This window comes from Prionailurus bengalensis, chromosome B2 (genome assembly GCF_016509475.1).
Source record: "Prionailurus bengalensis isolate Pbe53 chromosome B2, Fcat_Pben_1.1_paternal_pri, whole genome shotgun sequence".
NCBI classification, from domain to species: domain Eukaryota; kingdom Metazoa; phylum Chordata; class Mammalia; order Carnivora; family Felidae; genus Prionailurus; species Prionailurus bengalensis.
Genome location: NC_057349.1, coordinates 74,532,939 through 74,550,896, shown reverse-complemented (window position 1 = coordinate 74,550,896; position 17,958 = coordinate 74,532,939). Strand labels below are relative to the sequence as shown.

General features: G+C 36.1%; 1 protein-coding gene across 6 annotated transcripts in view; it reads right to left on the bottom strand.

The window, feature by feature from the left end:
* Positions 1-17,958, bottom strand: part of DOP1A (DOP1 leucine zipper like protein A) — a 110,225-nt gene that overhangs the window by 35,209 nt on the left and 57,058 nt on the right. For 4 of the 6 annotated variants that reach the window (XM_043592991.1, XM_043592994.1, XM_043592992.1 and 1 more), the window contains exons 10-18: positions 16,968-17,088; positions 15,267-15,386; positions 12,048-12,162; positions 11,663-11,692; positions 11,137-11,370; positions 5,067-5,688; positions 3,924-4,198; positions 2,564-2,716; positions 375-475 (exon numbers count right to left, since the gene is read on the bottom strand). In XM_043592991.1, coding sequence (XP_043448926.1) covers positions 375-475; positions 2,564-2,716; positions 3,924-4,198; positions 5,067-5,688; positions 11,137-11,370; positions 11,663-11,692; positions 12,048-12,162; positions 15,267-15,386; positions 16,968-17,088 — 1,771 coding nt within the window. The remainder of the gene's footprint in view (positions 1-374; positions 476-2,563; positions 2,717-3,923; positions 4,199-5,066; positions 5,689-11,136; positions 11,371-11,662; positions 11,693-12,047; positions 12,163-15,266; positions 15,387-16,967; positions 17,089-17,958) is intronic. The other 2 variants (XM_043592993.1, XM_043592996.1) reach the window with 1 other exon arrangement.

Sequence of the window (17,958 nt, the reverse complement as noted above, 5' to 3'; positions counted from 1 at the left end):
TTTAGCTTTAGACTTATGATGTCCAGTTCAGGCAGAAGACTGAAAATAACTGTTAGAGAAACAGTTACATCATCTACTGTTTATGTTGAAATTTCTCTGTGAATACAGACCCATTGCTGTATCCCTGATACCTAGAATGCTGCCTGGCACATAGCAGGGGTCTTGTTGAATAGTCATCCAGTAAAAGAAAGGGGATCTGGGTGCTTCAAAGCCATGCATTTTAATATAGCTTAGATTTTTTAAAAAATAATTTATAAGCTCTTTATAATATCTGTAAATTACTATCTTGCACCCCTGCCAAATTAGGCAGAGGATTCAAGAAAAGAGACACTGAAATACCTGACTGTAAAATCCGAGTATCAAATGTAACCAACCTGTCAAAAGAACGTGCAAAAGATGACGACTTATTTATATGGAGATCCCTTGTCAGATGCCAAAGAACTGCAAACTTTGCATGTGCTTCCATCCTTATTTTCTGAGGAGGAATATGGGAGATTAAATTATTTTTTCTCCCTTGAAGATATTAAGCGATTTTATCAAAATCAAAATAGCAATTTAAGAGACAGTATTAGGTTCGATGTTCATAGTACTCAACACACCACACAATAAAACTATTTTTATGAAAGTAGAAATGTAAAAAAAAAAAACCAACTTGGAAATATTAAACCTAAAAAGTCATCTCACACTACCTCAGAAATCGTTATTATTTAGTTTAGACTAGGTAACCAGTTTTCTAGATTATTATGTAACGGGGATGGAAAGAGCTAATAATGTGCATATTATAATATCTTCAGTCTCAGAAGCATTTTTCCCTTTTTTAATAAAAATACTTAGTAGTCAAAATTTATTTTATTATACCCTCCAATTTACTTTTGTTCCCAGAAATTATATATTATCTCAAATGAATTGATCAATACTTATAAAGCTGGCTTATTAGATTCAAAAATTTAGACACCTAAAAAATTACTTCTATAAGAAAAACATCATTTTGAGATTATTTGGAAAATGTTAAGTGTTATGGTAACAATGGACAGAATAATGGAAAAATAAATGATTTAGAAAGACCAGCACTTGGTGTTAGATAATGAACATAAATGAATATAAATCAGGTAGAAACTGTGAAGTTATCAAGCTTTTCATAGTGTTCCTGTAGCATCTGTAGAATTCTTCAAGTAAAAGCCCTCCAAAATCAGGGACCTGTAATGGTCTCAATTGTTTGTGATCACTTTGAGGGGAGCTTCCTTTTTTTCTACGGGGGGAATACATGCTTTTCCTATGAAGCCCATGTTTGTACATCAGCATATTAAAAAGTAATAGTATCTTAATTTTTTTTTTCATGGATGTATAATACCTTTATTCAGAAGTTAGTATTCCTTTAGAAATGTTACAGAATAGGGATATAATTTGTCCTAGATTTACACTTAATGTAAACAAATTAAATGCAAGTCTTTATTAAACATTTTATTCCTAAAAATTTTTGAGAAAATGTGTTGAAGCAGAAATAGAATTTTAACATTTTTCTTGCAATAAACTTACATGCCTCTCGTTTTCTCCTTCATTTGCCACTTCCTTCCTGGACAAAAGCTTCATTTACTTAACACTATGCCTTTCTGAATGACTCAAACTCACTTGCATTTAGAGTTCTTAAAAATTAGGGTGATACACCTCTAAAAGCTGTTTAAATCTTTGATTTATGTTACAGAGAAGGCATGGGAAGATCACACACTTCATTAAACTTTCCCAAAGAGATCAACCAGATTGAAAGTTCCAGCTTCTCAGGCATACCAATGACTCTATCACCTTTACTCTCACTGACTTATCGACCATTTCATGTACATTGGGATACAAAATCCTTATTTTGGATACTATAATACAAATAATATAATCTCATATATTAGCATTCTATGGCTTATAAAAGTAACTTCACATATACATCATTTCACATACATCAGTTAATGTATGCATAGTTCCATAACCAAGGCTACTGCTTCCTCTTTAAATGGTCTAAAGAACTTGGACCAGCAACAACTTTAATCATCACTGCCTACAGATGGTGTCCTGAACCAAGAAATAAACCTAGTATTTGATTTTGGGTTACTAGATTTTTCATATTACTGATGCTTTTGCAAAGAACTTTCTTCTAAAGGACAGAATGGGGTGCCTATGTGGCTCAGTAGGATGAGCATGTAACTAGTGATTTCCGCTCAGGTAATGACTCAGGGTTGTGGGACCGAGCCCCACATTGGGCTCTATACTGGGCATGGAGCCTGCTTAAGATTCTCTCTCTCCCTCTGTCCCACCCCACTTGGGTGTGTGCACTCTCTCTCAAAAAAATAAAATAAAAAGAAATAAGATAAAATTAAATTAAATTAAATAAATAAAATTAAAAAGGACAGAACAAATTTGTTTTAAATATATGAAGACCATATACTCTACGAATGAATTTACACAATCTCTAATCAGATACTAGCTACAATAATTTTCCTACAGTTTCTTTAATTTACCTTTTGGTATAATGGGAGTCGGGTAGGTGGGGGTGGGTCAAGATGAAAAAAGAATTTACCTTATCTTTATGGGTTAACTGCTGACTTATAACATCCTCACAGATACTAGAAGAAGGAACCAAGTTATGTAGTTGATAAAACAGTTCCACACTTTTCTGATGGTGCTGAGGTGTCCTATCTCCCAGCTGATCCCACAATGTTAAAGCTACATGCTACAGAAAAAGATTGTCAAAGTGACAGTGTTACCAAACCACACATTAAAACTTATTTAATAAGCATTTCCTGTTAGGTACAAACAAGCCTCTGAATGCCACTGAAGGTCTTCAATGTTCCTTATGCTACAAGGATGAGACTTAAAAGTATAGCTTTCCATGTGCTCACTTTTTGGGCATCGAGGTCGTTAGAACCTCTTATGATAGACCTTTAATGATTATTTTTATTCTTTTAAGATCCCTCCCTAATGATACTTATTTTAAACATTAAACATGGAAGAATTTTCTGCAGGGCCCAGAGAAGACCCCACTTCACTATTTTAGTGACACTTAGTAAAGTGCTGCTAGAATACATTATCCTTAAGAGGATACAAATCTCACATTGAATACAATATTTATGGTTATATGTTACAAAGTAAAATATAATTTACAGTTCAAATATCCAAATTACTTAAGCTTATATAAAATAGGTTTTATGTATTTTAGAGCTACATGTGTTAACAAAGCACTTGATGATCTATGACAGCATTAATAAAAACGTAACCATTTTCAGGGTTTACTGTCATACCGTTGTTACAGAAACCAACTTTAGCAGAAAGAACTATCTGGTGGGGCACAATGACTTGAATTGAGATAAAATTAAAGCAAATTTTTTTATATATAAAGCATCTACCTGCCTAAGATGTAATACAATCCAATATACTTAATATTCTTTCTATGTAGAGGGTATCATCTATACTGCTGTGATAAAAATCAAAAACTGCACATTTTTTTTTTCTCTGAATGGCATCATATACCACAGATGATAATCAAACAATACAGAGTCAGAAAAATTTTTCCTGGGAGTTTTGGAGAGCTGAGATTATACTCTACGAAAAGCAAAAGTGTCATAAGCACGTCATGTCGAAGTAAGTTTTATTGTATAAATGGACTTAACCTCTTTTTTAGCTGAAATTACTCCTTCCGTGGCTTTGGAGCCTTAATACTTGCCTTCCCTAACCTCATCCTCATCTCCTCTCATCCTTTTTCCCTCTAGCAAAACTGGGGACAAGATTGGCAAAGCAGTACAGATGAAGTGTGGTATCTTTTTCTAGACATTGTAATATTAACAGGTATTCAACGAAGCCTGATTATCATCTTTCAGATCTCTGGTAAGCAATCTAAGTCAAGTACCACCTTAGTCATGCATGTATTCCCCAGAATTTACCTTGAAAAATTCAGTCTTCTCAGCAATGTATCTCAGATTGCCTGGAGTGAGGGGAGGTCTAATAACTACCGCCACTCTTCCCTGGTTTGGACTTAAGGGCTGTGCAGGCTCCACACTGTTGATGTTCTCCCCAGTGACCATGGCCACAGACTGAGTCAGTCCCACCAGGTCCATGACTAATGAAATAGCAACACTCTGCACACTGAAATCGCTTGCTTGGCTGCAAGCGTTCATCAGGGTCTGGAGCCACAGTGGAGGCTGCACGTGCTCCCAGTCTGAAACAAAAGATGGAAGATGGAGTTCATCACACTAAACCTTTCACACATACACCAACGTCCAGGTACATTTCAAAACAAAGCACCTCTTCTCAACACCTTTAGGCCTTGATCTGTTAGTAAAACCAAGGTTTCTCACCTAGACTGGAGCTTTAAGAAAATAAAACAGCAACAAGAATCCCATAAACTTTTTTAGTATGTAATTTTCTTATGCCACATAATACAATGTATTCCCCTGTCCTAAAAGACAGTATATTAATCAACAGATATTATGTAGTACTCACTCACTGCACTCTGTGTGCATATATAAAAATTTAAATAATGGTAAACACTTATGATATTAGTCTTAATAAAGGAAACCAATGGATCTAAATGATATGTTACTTTTCTCCAGAGAAAGAAGTTAATTTCCTTCTTACCTTCAACTCACTTGTAAGTACACTGTGAAGGACATCAAAATCACAAAATTTTCCAATATGCCAACATGTATTATCTCCCCATAAAGACAATATTTCATTAAAAATACTAGGGGTGCCTAAAAAAATTAGGGGTGGTACAGTCAAGTCAAGCATCTGAATTCAGCTTAGGTCATGATCTCAGAGTTCGTGAGTTCAAGCCCTGCATTGGGCACTGCACCTATCATGCAGAGCCTGCCTGGGATTCTCTCTCTCTCTGTCCCTCCCCTACTTTTGCGCTCTCTCAAAATAATAAATAATTTTAAAAAATCTACAAATTAAAATAACACTTTAAAAAATGAACTGGCTAAAAAAAAATCTTAGTTTTAATTCTGAGTGCTTTAAAAAAAAAAGTAAATAAAAAGCATGCTATAAAAAAGATTCAAATATAAATAAAACCAAGATGACCTTACCAGTCTCAGACTTCTCAGAATGTAGGTCTGAAGTATGGTTCCCCTCAGCAATGTAAACTGGGAAACTGGAGCACTCCAGGAAGAGCTGGCAGGCAGAAAGGAAGGCGGAAAGGTATTCTTTTGAAGTTTTCTGTTTACTTATGTTTCTCTCCTTTACATCTCCATGGGAATCCCTATCCCATTTTGAAGTCTCTTCTTGCTCTCTACTGAGATCCCCTGAATGCTCTGTAGCCAAAGCCTGAGAAAAAGAGTTGCCCTGAATGATGTAGAGGTTGATAAGTCTAGTGAGAAACTGCTGCACATACTCCAAGCAACATTGCATTGCAGTTTTTTGGGCTGTCTTCCCACTTCGGGGTGCTGTCCCCTGGGTGACTATGGAAGGGGCCTGGATGATGGTTTCTTCAGATCCTACGGTGGAGGCCGTTTCGGTCTCAGAGGATGTGCTACCGATGGGAATGGCAGCTGTCCCCTGCCCCTCACTCAGGTCTCTGTCGATATCATCACTTCGGTCTGCTTGATACTGTATAAACTCAGTAAATCCACTCTCTGATGATCGACTGCTTGGTGGGTTTTCTCCATCTTCAAATACTTCAGTAGGATTTTCAAGAGACACTGATGATACCTGGTAGTGATTAAAAACAGCAAAGGCTAAGTGATTAAATGCATATATTAGAAATCAAAAATTAGAAATGGCCACATTGAGAGAAGTCAGTTTAGATTACATGATTCAAAACTTAATCTACACGTTCGGCTGAATCTTAGAGCAGTTTCTACAACTGATTCATATTTCTATGATAATCAATAGGGAATACTGGTACAGTTCTAATGAATATATTAAAATAAACTCGGGGCACCAGGGTGGCTCAGTCAGTTAAGCATCTGACTTCAGCTGAGGTCACTGTCTCATGGTTCATGAGTTTGGGCCCCTCATCTGCGCTGACAGTGCAGAGCCTGCTTCAGATCCTCTGTCTCCCTCTCTCTCTGACCCTCCCCAGCTTGTGCTCTCTCTCTCAAAAATAAAATTAAAACATTAAAAATAAACTCATTAAGAATTATTTGCTGTATGCAAAGATTTGGTTTTTGAAGGCAAAATATGCATATAGCACAAATCTCTAACATCTATATCCCTATTTTCAAACAACTGACAATTTATTCAATCTGCTTCACGAAATCACTTTCCTAATGTCTAAATGAGGCAAGGAATGAGACATTTTAAAAACTAGAAATAAATTCTAATAGGTCATCTGTTCAATAATCATGAATGTGAAATTTCTATGTGAAATGTGTAAAATGCTATTTAAATGGTTACCATTAATCTTACATTCTTTTAACAGTTACTGAACCTATGTTACATGGCAGACACTGTATTGTGTACCAGGAACAAAAAGATAGTTTGTAATCTAAGGGAGAAGACAATAAGTTATAATATAAACAAAAATGGACCAGGTACTGGAATAGAGCTGGAATGAATTAATCGTCCCCTTCCTACAAAGACTGGATAAGTACAATCATCAAACATATTTTTGGGTTTAGTTTAAGGAAACAAAAGTTGTACATATCATGAATTGCTTGGGGACTTTGCCAGAGCATAATGTGAACTTGAATGAGATTACTTTTTAGTGACTAAAAAGGGATATTATTGAAGATTACAGAAGATACAAACTAATTGTTCTGCTGCTACAAAGCTGGGCCTCACCCACTGTTCCTTGCTTCAGTAAATGACATCACCATTCATCAAATCAGAAGACGGAAATCTAGGGGTGATCCCTGGGATCTTCTCCATCTTTCCTTGGCACTTCCCCTACATCCACTTCAGAATAGTGGTTAAGAGTACTGGCCATGAGTCAACTAAGGTTCAGCCACTTACTAGCTTGGCAAGTTATTTAACCTCTCTAAAACCTCAGTTTCCTGATAAGTATAGTGGAGATAACAATAGTTCCTACATTTTACAGTTGCTATGAGAATTAAGTAAAACAGTATATCTAAAGCACGTGGTTTAGTACCTGCCAGTTTGATTTTTTTTTTTAACATTTATTTATTTTTGAGACAGAGAGAGACAGAGCATGAACGGGGGAGGGTCAGAGAGAGGGAGACACAGAATCTGAAGCAGGCTCCAGGCTCTGAGCTGTCAGCACAGAGCCCGACGCGGGGCTCGAACTCACGGACCGCGAGATCATGACCTGAGCCGAAGTCGGCCGTTCAACCGACTGAGCCACCCAGGCGCCCCTAGTACCTGCCAGTTTGTACATAAACATTCAAAAAATGTTTGTGATCACTTATTACCCTTACCAAACTATTACTAGGTCTGATTTTTTTTTTTTAATTTATTTTGAGAGAGAGAGAAAGAGAGCGCACATGCACACAAGTGAGCAGGGAGGGGCGGAGAAATAATCTTAAGCAGTCTCCAAGCCTAGTGAGGAGCCTGATGTGGGGCTTGATCTCACGAACTGTGAGACCATGACCTGAGCCGAAATCAAGAGTAGGATGCTTAACTGCTTAACCGACTGAGCCACCCAGGCACCCTGAATTTTTCTCTTAAATGTCTGGCTAATCCATCCATTCCTGTGTGTTCACTCCCGCATCTTGTCAGCACATTACCACCACCTCTCACCTGCACTACTGCAGGTCTCCCCACATCCACTTTGTTTCTGAGATCCATGCTCCATACTGCAAAGTAATTTATCTCTTATAGAAGTCTTATTATGTTGCTTGCTTCTACCCTTCAGTGTCTTCCCACTGCTCCTAAGATAAAGAATAAAAGCCCCGCTAGAGTGAAAAGGCTCTGCATTACCTGGTCCCTGCCTACCTGAAGACTTATCTCTCCCTCACTGTGTGCACAGTGTTCCTTTCTGCCCAAGAGCCTTGGGGAATGTTTCTTCCTCTCCCAAGCACTCTCTCCTTTCTACCTCATTCCACCCCAGTTTCTCTAGGGCTTTACTCAAACAACCCTTCCTCAAGAAAGCCTTTTAGGCCCACAGTCTAGGTCACATCACTGCATTTTCCACATTCTTACCACTCTATATTCTCCTTCATTTATTTATCATGACTGTAATTAAGTGTGCAATTATTTGTTTAATATGTGTCTCCCAACTAGCAAAAACGGGTCAGGAAGGCAGGGACTGTGCCAACTTCACCACTGGATCACTGGCTATGCAGAGTGCATGCTGGATAAAGAGAGGCTGTTTTCTCTATTTCAAAGCTAAGAACACTGAGGGCTCAGGGAAGTTAAAAACAAAACTTGCCCAAGGTTATACATCAAATAAGGTTAAAAGTTATTAGGAAAGCTTAGCTTAGGTGATTCTAAACTTCATGATATTTTTTTCATAGCTTATCACTATTATGAGAACTTTTCATATTATAATGACAAAGTTTACAGGCAGGTATCAGAACCGAACTGTCAACCTTTAACAACCATCTAAAACCTTGTACTACTAATACATTTTTAAAAAGAAGTCCTATTTAAATGATAAAATTGTCATTAGCTTATTGCTATTTCTGTATTGATCTTTTTCACATAAGGATCGTAAAACAACGGACATTTATTAATAGAATTTAAGCTACAAATTCAGTTAAACTTATATACATTTATAATATTTAGTTGCATGGTCTATATCATATAACTATGTTTCAGATTATTTTATAGTAAAATGTCTTTCTGAAGAGAGAAAGACATGACATATTTTGGACATAGGGGTATAGAGATCCAATACACTGATCTTACAAAAGTGTACTAAGTGCACGGAGACAAAAATAGATTCATTTTTAATGAATTATTGTTTCACTTACACTTTAAATAAAAAGAAATAAAGAAAATACCCTCAGCTTTCAAATATGATAAATTTTAGACACTTCAGTGAAGATAATAACCATTGTGCTTCCGTAAAAAATAGGAAAGAACATATATGGCCCGAGAATATAGAAGAGAACCAAAGAGAGAGGGAAAAGCATACTCCCAGGTTAACATACCATTACATTAAAAAAAAAAAAAAAAGTACGAGCCCTGGGTGAGCTCTGCTTCTCTCCCCCTCTGTGCCCCTTGCTCACTTGTGCCCTCTCTCTCTCTCTCTCTCAAAACAAAACAAAAACAAAAGTATATTATTTGTCCTTTATTTAATATGAATGGATATTCCTATTTACCTTAACCTGTAACCATCAATAAGTGCCTCCACTTGTTTTCTTTTTTTTTTTAAAAAATTTTTTTTTTCTCAACGTTTATTTATTTTTGGGACAGAGAGAGACAGAGCATGAACGGGGGAGGGGCAGAGAGAGAGGGAGACACAGAATCGGAAACAGGCTCCAGGCTCTGAGCCATCAGCCCAGAGCCCGACGCGGGGCTCGAACTCACGGACCGCGAGATCGTGACCTGGCTGAAGTCGGACGCTTAACCGACTGCGCCACCCAGGCACCCCTCCACTTGTTTTCGACATAGTTAATATTCACATATTTGAATATGCTATCAAGAGAATGCTAAGGTCCTCCTTTACTTGAATGAATTTCACTCAACAACAACAAAAAAGCAATTAGTAACTATTTTAGTTTAATTTCGAAGATCCTAGAAGTATATATTAAAGAAAACTAGCAGAACAAAATGAATTTTCCTACAACAGAATCAATATATATCACATATAAATAACAAGCAAACAGGAAAGAAAGTAAGAGATTGGTTTTAGTTTATGCCTGATAATCCTGGGATATATTTAAATTGATCACGGGTCAGTCACATTCATTTCATACACGAAGAGCAAAATATTTAAAAAGTCCAACAAAAACGTTTTAGGGTTAATACTTGATGGGAAAGGTTGTATTAGACTATCCTGATGATAAAACGTTTTGCCTGGCTGGGGGGGAAAAAAAAAAAAGCAACTAGAAAAAAAAAAGTAAGGGCAACAATACAAACCCAGGATTTAGGTAATGAACTCAAAATACTAGAAAATTTTAAATCCTTGTTTTAACATAGTACCACAATGGCTAAATTCAATGGAATTATATAGGTGTTTTTTTCCATAAGTGTATCACAGGTATTTTAAGTATGCTACTTGGCCAGACATTAAAATTACTGTAATTTTATTCAACATCATAAAGCATTAAAAATCTAGAAGACTGAGGAGGGTAAAAGAGATTCTGGATTTCAAGAAGAGCACATCAAATTAGTGTATATATGAAAAGGACCACTAAAGTTTAGATTATAAACCTGCTGTCCAGTATGGTAGCTATAGCTACTAGTCACATGTGGCTACTGAGCTCTTGTATTATGGCTGATCTGAACAGATGAACTAAATTTTTTCAATTAATTTAAATTGAAATTCAGAAAGTAATACCTAATTTAGTTATGATAAAACTTTTAAATATGTTTAGGACAATTTGGATATGTAAATCTAACTTTTCAAATATAAACTTTATAAAAAATATACATCAAGTATTTCTGATAAAAATTTTAATTTTCAATGCTGTTAAGTATAAAATACACACTGGAATTTTGAAGACTTCGTACAAAAAAGAATGTAAAATATCTCACCTTTTAAATATTACATCAATTTTGTGTTGGTTACAGGGTTAAAATGATTATCATCTATATTGGGCTAAATAAAATATAATTAAAATATTTTCACCTGTTTCTATTTTTTAATGTGGCTACTGGAAAATTAAAAATTACATATGCTACTTGCATTATACTTCCAGTGGAGAGCTGATAAAGACCGTTAAAATTGCCAAAAGCCTACAAGACTGTCTACTGCCACATTTAGGTCTAGAAAATATTCACTAATATTTAAAAAAAAATTTTTTTTAAATTTTATTTATTTTGAGAGACAGAGAGTGCAGAGGAGGGGCAGAGAGAGGGGGAGAGAGAGAATACCAGGCAGGCTCCGTGTTGTTAGCACAGAGTCCGATGTAGGGCTCAAAGTCACGAATGATGTGATCATGACCTGAGCCGAAACCAAGCGTTGGGCGCTTAACAGACTGAGCCACCCTGGTGCCCCATCATTCGCTAATATTTAAATGAGTATGTATAAACTATTCTGCTCTGAAGAAATGTAATTGGTCTAGTAACAAAAATAATAGCAAACATTACCTTTTTGTCTTCCCACTCTTTGACTGAGTTGTTCTGCCCACTTGAAAACTGCAACACACCTCCAGTGCTGGCAGACAAGAGTGGAGGTTGCACCTTGCTAAGGATCTTTGAGCAGAGCCTGAGTGAATCTGTGAGTTCAGACAAGTGTAATGTCTGGAGATGGCTTGTCAGGGCAGAAATCATCCTGAGGAGCAACTGGGGCAAGTGTTCAGTCTGGATTTCAATATAAGTCTCCTGAAGATGAAAGTAAAATGACAAAAATTTATATAATGTATAACCCTATTTATTTTTAATCTATACAACACAAATAATTTTACTCATCTGTAATATTATATAGGTATCATGCACTTAATTAATATGGTATGGTCATTTTATTACTGATTTACAAAATTTCGATTCCCAAATTCTCAATTTATGTACCTCAAGGTATATATTATAAAATCCCAGTTTTATCTAATTTACCAAAATAATAATACAAAAAATGTGAATGCAACCAGTTAAAGACAAAATAGGCTGAATGTCATACCTGACACAACACCCTCATACTTCTAGTAGGCTTCAAAATGAGAAAGCAAAGATTTGAGGAGAGAAAAGGAGAAAAGGTTTCCAACAGTCTTCAGTGAGCACAAATGCAGTATTAGACCACTATACACTAAACATTTAAGACTACAATAACAAGCAATTATGACGTATATTCCACATATCACATAAAACTTATATATGTATTATATATGTCTGAGGAAAAACATTTGGAAAAGTTTAAGAAAAAAAAAAAAAAGCTATGCCAAAAGGAAAAGTAATCAATTTAACTTTAAAGATGAAATTTATTTAAGGATGAGGTCTCCAACATGAAAATATCTGAACTATGTTATTACATTCCTCAATACTTTTTTTTACCAAGGTCGTCTTACCAAAGAAACTATATCCAACAAAAAATCCACCAGTAAGCAGAAATTGGTCAGCTGTAACTCAGATGACTCACTACTATCTCCAGGCCCAATCTGAAGTCTGGCATGCAGTGTCCTCCTAAAAAGACAAAATTCACTTTATCAAGTATACTATTAGGTGATATGAATATTCATATCATACATACCTCACTTTCTTTTTTAATGAGAGTCAACACTGGGGCATACACACAGTGATGTTCTTGTGAACATTCCTTTCCCACAGGACACTACTGTACCTCTAAGCGAAAATTTTCCAAAGCAAGATTCCTCGGCTTACACTCTCCCTGGAACTCCCATCCTGCACTTCCAAGTGTTCTGGGTGGATCTTTTTTGGACTTCCCACTGCTCCCTCTACACATAATATCTCCTAGTTAAAGTGGATTATTTGTGATTTGATTTATAACCTCAGGGTCTCTTTATACCAACTTTTACTCCTGATGTGCCGTCCTCCCTCAACCCCAGTCTCCCAAATCCAGAATGCATCTATCCTTCAAGGTTTGAGATCAAATGTTACCTCCTCTAGGAAGCCTCTTCTGATCTAAGTTGTAAAGATCATTCCTCCAACATTCACTTTAAATATTAGTTCTATACGATCATACATTGCCCTACACTCTAAAGACAAAGAATATGACAGAGTCCCTAACCAGCAAGAAATATAAACATACAGACAAATAAGTGTAACAGTGTAGGATGAACTGATTCTGATGGGAGATTTGAAGGAGTCATGGAAGGCTTCGGAAAGGTGGGGTCACCTCTCTACAGGACCTCCCAGATGGGCTAGGGGGAAGAATATTTTCAAAGAAATAGCACAAGTGAAGGCTCAGCAGCATGAGTAAAGGCTCAGTCAATATGTGTTCAGGGAATAGTACAGATGGGTAAAGAAGGGTGGATGAGTGTGAATGAAGGTGGAAACTCAGGTCAGGGCTATGTAGCAAAAACACGTTCGTAATTCCTCAACACCCTACCACATTGTAATCTATGAAGGTATCTGTAACTTTAATACTAGAAATAATATGTCCGTGTTTTACTTGTTCCCGCTAGAAGGTCTTTGAAGACAGGGACTGTCTATATACCTAGGTGCTCATTATCTATTGAATAAGTAAGCAAACAATTTTCTAAATCATTAAAGGGATTAATGTTTTATATTTTTAAGACTTCTAAATCTGAGATCATATATCCTTACTTTTTAAAAAATTTTTAATTTTCTTTTTATATTTTTTAAAATTTACATCCAAATTAGTTAGCATATAGTGAAACAATGATTTCAGGAGTAGATTCCTTAATGCCCCTTACCCATTTAGCCCATCCCCCCTCCCACAACCCCTCTAGTAACCCTCAGTTTGTTCTCCATATTTATGAGTCTTTTCTGTTTTGTCCCCTTCTGTTTTTGTATTCTTTTTGTTTCCCTTCCCTTATTTTCATCTGTTTTGTCTCTTAAAGTCCTCATATGAGTGAAGTCATAGGATTTTTGTTTTTCTCTGACTGACTAATTTCACTTAGCATAATACCCTCCAATTCCATCCACGTCATTGCAAATGACAAGATTTCATTCTTTTTGATTGCTGAGGAATACTCCATTGTATATATATACCACATCTTCTTTATCCATTCATCCATCAATGGACATTTGGGCTCGTTCCATACTTTGGCTATTGTTGATAGTGCTGCTGTAAACATAGGGGTGCATGTGTCCCTTCGAAACAGCACACCTGTACCTGTGGATAAATGCCTAGTAGTGCAATTGCCAGGTTGTAGGGTAGTTCTGTTTTTAGTTTTTTGAGGAACCTCCATACTGTTTTCCGGAGTGGCTACACCAGTTTGCATTCCCACCAGCAGTGCAAAAGAGATCCTCTTTCACTGCATCCTCACCAACATCTGTTGCCTGAGTTGTTAATATTAGCCATTCTTTTTTTTAAAAAAAAATTTTTTTTTTTAACGTTTATTTATTTTTGAGACAGAGAGAGACAAAGCATGAACAGGGGAAGGTCAGAGAGAGGGAGACACAGAATCTGAAACAGGCTCCAGGCTCTGAGCTGTCAGCACAGAGCCCGACGCGGGGCTCGAATTCACGGACTGCGAGATCATGACCTGAGCCGAAGTCGGACGCTCAACCGACCGAGCCACCCAGGCGCCCCAATATTAGCCATTCTGACAGGTGTAAGGTGGTATCTCATGGTGGTTTTGATTTGTATTTCCCTGATGATGAGTGATGTTGAGAATTTTTTCATTTTTCACGTGTCCTTGGAGAAGTGTCTATTCATGTCTTTTGCCTATTTCTTCAGTGGATTATTTGTTTTTTGGGTGTTGAGTCTGGTAAGTTCTTTCTAGGTTTTGGATACTAACCCTTTATCTGATATGTCATTTGCAAATATCTTCTCCCATTCTGTTAAATTTTTTTTAAACATTTATTTATTTTTGAGAGACAGAGAAAAAACAGAGTGTGAGCCAGGGAGGGGCAGAGAGAGAGGAAGACACAGAATCCAAAGCAGGCTCCAGGCTCTCAGCTGTCAGCACAGAAGCCAATGCAGGGTTCGAACTCATGAACTGCGAGATCATGACCTTAGCTGAAGTTAGACGCTCAACCAACTGAGCCACCCATACGCCCTGCTTACTTTCTGACTATATGCTCCCAAGGCTTGAGGGGTTTATCCGGTTCTGAGAGGATCTGGTGCAGAATACAGAGATTCTACTCAGGTTCACCAGTATTTTAGGGTTTTCAATCTTTATGTCGTAAGAGGTAGAGGGTTTTTATCATTCACCAGTGACAATATGGGCTGGTTCTATGATTTTAAAAAAACACAAGAATGACCAAGGAAGTTTTTGTTATTAAAAATGGGAACGATTTTGGTGAAGTGTGCTAAATCAGAAGCTACAAATTTGGCATTTTCTCTACAACAAAGAAAAATTGGATTACTACAGATTGAAGAGGGAAAATCTTTCATCTATGCTGGTGACTAAACAACTCGTTTTCTGAACTCCTGTTCAATTCTAAGCTTATATGATCAGGGATTCTATATTCTAGAGTGACATGACATAGTCAGATTATGGCTACTAAATAATTGATAGTTGTCAGAAGTAGTAAAATATATAAAAGAATATTCTTTTCATTAGACTCAGGAAGTTAAAAAAAAAGTTTGGCTTTGGATGCTATTAAAATAAAATGAATGAAACAGTTTTACATACCTACAACATTCTTCAAACCAACGTGCAACGTAATCCCACATATAATAAGGCTCAAAGGAATTAAAGAGAAGGTTGGCAGTTTTAATCAGCTCTGCTGTTTTCTTATTTTCCCTTAATTTACTAAAAAGGAAAAAGAAACAAACCAAAACTAAGAATTGTTAACATTTATTTTTTCAAAATTATATTTGAGTGCAAATGTTACTTACATATTCCCAGGTAGTTGCTAGAATACTTGCTAGCGAGAAAACTGCAACAAATCATTTTTATCTATTGCCACTCTATGACTTTATGTGTATTTTCCAAATTCAGGTTATCATAACTCAAATGTATGATCATGATCAGAAATCAGCCTTCCATGAGAAAAAAACAGCTCTGCTTCAGCAAAAGAACACCAAGTTATTTTTGAATTTTGAATGCCTGTTAACCTGGCATTACATTCTTTTGTTTCCCCGGCACATGTAAGCCAAGTAGTGATTTGATTTTGACAGCCCTGATTTTGAAAGAATTTTGTCTGCTTTCCTGTGCTATTCAGAATTTGCTTAAGAAAGGTTAAGTTTATTTTGGTGAGTTTCAATCAAATTATTGTTCTTAGCTGAAAAACAACAAAATAATACTGTAAATTGCCATTATTACTGAAACTCCATCAGGAATAATACCTTATTTCTAGTGGGAGCCCTCTGGCCTATTAACAACCCACCTACCTACTATCTCCTGCCACCCCTCCTAATAATGAAAACAGTTGTTTTTATATATATTGTGGTACTATCAATACAGCTAGCATGTCATAGCACAAATGACTAACTGAATATTCTATGGGGCAATATAAATTATCAGGCAGAGTACAGAATGAAATCGAGTATCAGGATAGTCAATATTAACTTCTCAAAGATTCCACGGATACTTAATAGAAATCAAAAACTGTGTTAAAATGTTAAAATTTTAACTGCATTAAAATATACAAAACTGTGTTTTAGGAAAGCCCACGTTATATCCAAAGCTTCACCAAGGAGAGACAAATGGAACGCAGATTACGTAAAAGAAACTGTAGTCTTGTGACTTTGTCATGTTAGATGAGACTGGAAAACACGTAAGCTGCTAAAAGTAGACAAAAAATGAAAAAGTAAGACCTTGTTGACATGAATCTACCACTGACTTAGAGAAGAGGATATACTAATATTACAGGACTTGTCCCAGGCATTAAAAAAAAAAAAAAAAAAAAGATATATATAAAACTGAAAGAAGAAATAATGATAACTTGAAAAGAAATTGTTTAAGGAGCACTTGGTGCCCTTTGATTCGTTTAACTCTACATTTAAGTCTTTTTCTGAATTATGATTTGGTCTCCTGAGAGTGTCGAGTAACCAAGAGGCACAACCCCATGCAAACCACCAGGCCTAGTTCGCAAGAAGGTACAACTTCCATTATTAACTGACATGTGGCAATTAATCTCTCGTGAGTTTGAACAGTGTGAATAAATTCCCTGAAATCTGTATCTTCACATTAACTGGTTAGAACCAACCCTGGTGCTGGTTCTACTATATAGTCAGGCTGTAAATGCCTAAAAAATCAGTGCAGTTAGTAATGAGAGTTCATATTACCAAAATATGGTAATATTTTAAATCAAATTTATCATTCAGAACACAAATTTCATATGATGAATGAGGACATCTTCATATCATGCTTAATTTTTTGGTAATCCACCTGCTTAACTGAGCATGATCCTTGCTGAAGGGTGGTTCCATCTGAAGATCCAATTCTGCTTTGCATTGGGAATATAATGTTCTAAATACTTCAATTAGGACATCTTCCAGAATTACAGGTCCTAAAATTAATATACATATTAAAGACAATAATTAATGAGCACTGACAAATCATGATTATTTATAAATTAGCCTGATCAAACGATACTTTAAAACAAGTATTTGAAAAATATTTTTCTGGATGCTAAACTGAGCTTCACATTTTGATCTGAATAAATGGTTATTTAACTACAGGTTGACATAATAAAAATTACAGAACAAAGGAAGTGTGTTTGACAGTTAACAGCAATAACCTTGGGAAGTTATTTAATGTCTTTGAGTTTTAATGTCCTCATCTAGAATGAGGATAATAATACCAGACTTACAGGGCTGTTACAAGGGTTAGGAAAAAATATTTACAAGGTGGGTAGCATAGTTCCCAGAATATAATGAGGATTCAAGAAATACTATCTATATTACTACTATTGTTTTTTTAAATGATACAAAAACCCACAAAGCCAAACTTTGCTACAATAGATGCTCATCTCTTTAAAAAAATTTTGAAGAGCTTCATTTATTATTATACAATAGCTAAAACACATTCTCAAAGCCACTGATACAACTCAAGTTATTTTTATATTTAAAATTTTTCATTTTTATTTTAAGAGTTGGTGAGAAGACATATATATTTGCTACTTTTGCGTTTCTTTTTGTTTTGTTTTATTTTTTATATCTGAGAAGGAGAGATGGAGACAGAGACAGAGAGTGAGCAGAGGAGGGTCAGAAAGATGAAGACAGAATCTGAAGCAGGCTCCAGGCTCTGAGCTGTCAGCACAAAGCCTGACATAGGGCTCTAATTCACAAGCTGTGAGATCATGACCTGAGCTGAAGTTGGACACTTAACCAACTGAGCAACCCAGGCACCCTTACTTTTGGTTTTTCTTAATTTCTGT